The sequence below is a fragment of the Chondrus crispus genome, genomic scaffold (assembly GCF_000350225.1).
Source record: "Chondrus crispus Stackhouse genomic scaffold, scaffold_108, whole genome shotgun sequence".
NCBI lineage: Eukaryota > Rhodophyta > Florideophyceae > Gigartinales > Gigartinaceae > Chondrus > Chondrus crispus.
In genome coordinates, this window is record NW_005178943.1 from 169,496 (window position 1) to 171,510 (window position 2,015).

General features: G+C 52.2%; 1 protein-coding gene; it reads right to left on the reverse strand.

Annotated features, from left to right (window-relative positions):
- Positions 1 to 265: 265 nt before the first annotated feature.
- Positions 266 to 1,846, reverse strand: CHC_T00008373001 (Translation initiation factor eIF3, subunit J). XM_005712626.1 is given in 2 exon segments: positions 266 to 1,108; positions 1,109 to 1,846. The coding sequence occupies 1 exon segment, from the start codon at positions 1,844 to 1,846 to the stop codon at positions 1,109 to 1,111; it is 738 nt and encodes a 245-aa protein (XP_005712683.1). The 3' UTR covers positions 266 to 1,108.
- Positions 1,847 to 2,015: the final 169 nt, after the last annotated feature.

Sequence of the window (2,015 nt, forward strand, 5' to 3'; positions counted from 1 at the left end):
GCGGGTCGAGGCGCAGACGCCACGCTGAGCACGTTGACGTGCTCAGGCCGGACGAGGATGACGGGTGGAGGGAGGATTCGAGACCGGATATGCGCGCCGGCGACGACGATGGCCCGATTGATAGAGAGGTGGAAAAGAGCTCGGGGGGGAGGAGGTCGAGGAAACGCGGAGGGAGGAATAGGAAGAGGAGCTATGGAGGCAGCGGGTCCGCATCTGCGTTGGGTTCCGGACAGGGAGGTGGCTCTCGCGGCGAGCAGCGGCCATCGAAGCGGATCAAAGGATCCAGGCGATGATTTTAGTTTTGCGTTTGTCGCTCTCACGCTGATGGAATTCGCTGGCATTGCTCACTAAGGAACAGAACAAGATCCTACTGTACCACAGGATTGTCGTAAATTATCCTAACTTTCACGCGAGTTTGCACTGCGGATCATGCTCGCCACGGGCGTCGTTGATGAGATGAAAGTATTGACTATCCCGCCACCGTAGCCCTCGTGTGCTGGATGTCGCGCGGGCTGATTAATCTTGCACCACTGTGGCGAGCAAGTGTGGCGAGGCGGGCATTTACGTTCACGCTAGGAAACACTAGTCATTGGAGCGGATGAGGCGAGCCAGCGGGATTGTCCGACAGTCACTGCTCAGTGGTGGGTAGCTCCCAATCTTGGTGTCCCTATAGAGGCTAGTAGCGGTCTACACTATGACGCTGAGATTAGCGATGAAGACATGGAGTCCAACAAAAGCCATTGTGTTTCATGTTTCTAAGATCTCCCATAGATGTGAAGACCGCAAATAGCGAAACACTTCCTCCTAACGAAGAGCAATCAGAAGATTCTCGCCGAATAGGACGCTTGCGCCCTTGTTAGCGGTGAGGGAGGCTACGCTTAGTTCAAAGTGATAGCTCGATGAAGAACTGATACAAAGATACGGTGTTGCTCGAAAAGAAATGAAAAGGTACTAAACATGCATTGTCCTGTTCGTTTTGATTTGCACTCGGTAAAGTGCCCCATGGCCGGTGCCGTTTCCTAAAACTACTCCCCATTGCCTCTCAAGACGTGTAAAGGTGACACTTCGAGGATGCGATGAGGCGCTTGCATACGTGGAAGCCCAGCGCTCACATGAAATCATCTGCGAAGTCATCGAAGACATCTCCGCGCATATCATCTTCCCTATCCACCCGTACGTGTGTCTTCTTGCTGGTCTTCTTCTTGTAACCCTTGGATTTTTTGAACTGATCTCTCTTCTCGTTGGAGAGAAGACCCATGAAAGTCGACAAATCCTTTGTATCTTCCTGAGACAATTCCTGTGCTAGGCCACGCATGAGTTGCTTCACAAAACTCACATACAACCCCATCTGCTTCTTTTTGGTAGGACTGTTGATGTTGCTCAACTTTACGCAATGTTCGCTGATCATGGCAGCATACTTGTTATAATCTTCCTCCGTCACCGGTTTAAAGGTGTCAATCGTCGGTTCGGCCGGTGGTCTCATCCCACCGTTCGAGCTGCCCTCCATGAATAAATCCTTGACATTCTCGAGATCTGCCTGCTCCACCAGTTTCTGCTGGCGCATCTTTCTCTCAACAGCTGAGAGTTCTTCCATCTCCTTTTCGCGTGCAATGGCGCGTGCCGTGGCCAGGCGTTGTTCTTCTTCCTCTTTCTTCTTCAGTGCCAACGCACGCGCTTTGGAGGGCTTCATGGGAGCGGATGGTTTTTTAAGACTTATATCCTCTTCTTCTTCAGGCAAATCCTCGTCGTCCCAATTTCCCATTCCCCCTGCTGCTGGTACTGGTAAGCTAGGGGCGGGAGATGGCCCGGAGTCGGCCTCCCAGTCTTCGTCGTCCCAATTCGACATCTTAAGCGCTTGAGCTATTCTCGACGCGAGGTGGGACACCGTCACGAAAGCCTTTGTTGAGAGATAAGGGTGGCGTGTGGCCTTCTCCGGGATGAAACAAAACGTGGTCCCTCTGTAGGATACGCCGTTTGTCCTCTGATTTTAATGAGCCGTCCCAAAAACAATCTTG

Excerpts from the sequence above, each read along its gene's own strand:
- CHC_T00008373001 (XM_005712626.1), bottom strand. The coding sequence starts at position 1,846 with ATGTCGAATTGGGACGACGAAGACTGGGAGGCCGACTCCGGGCCATCT.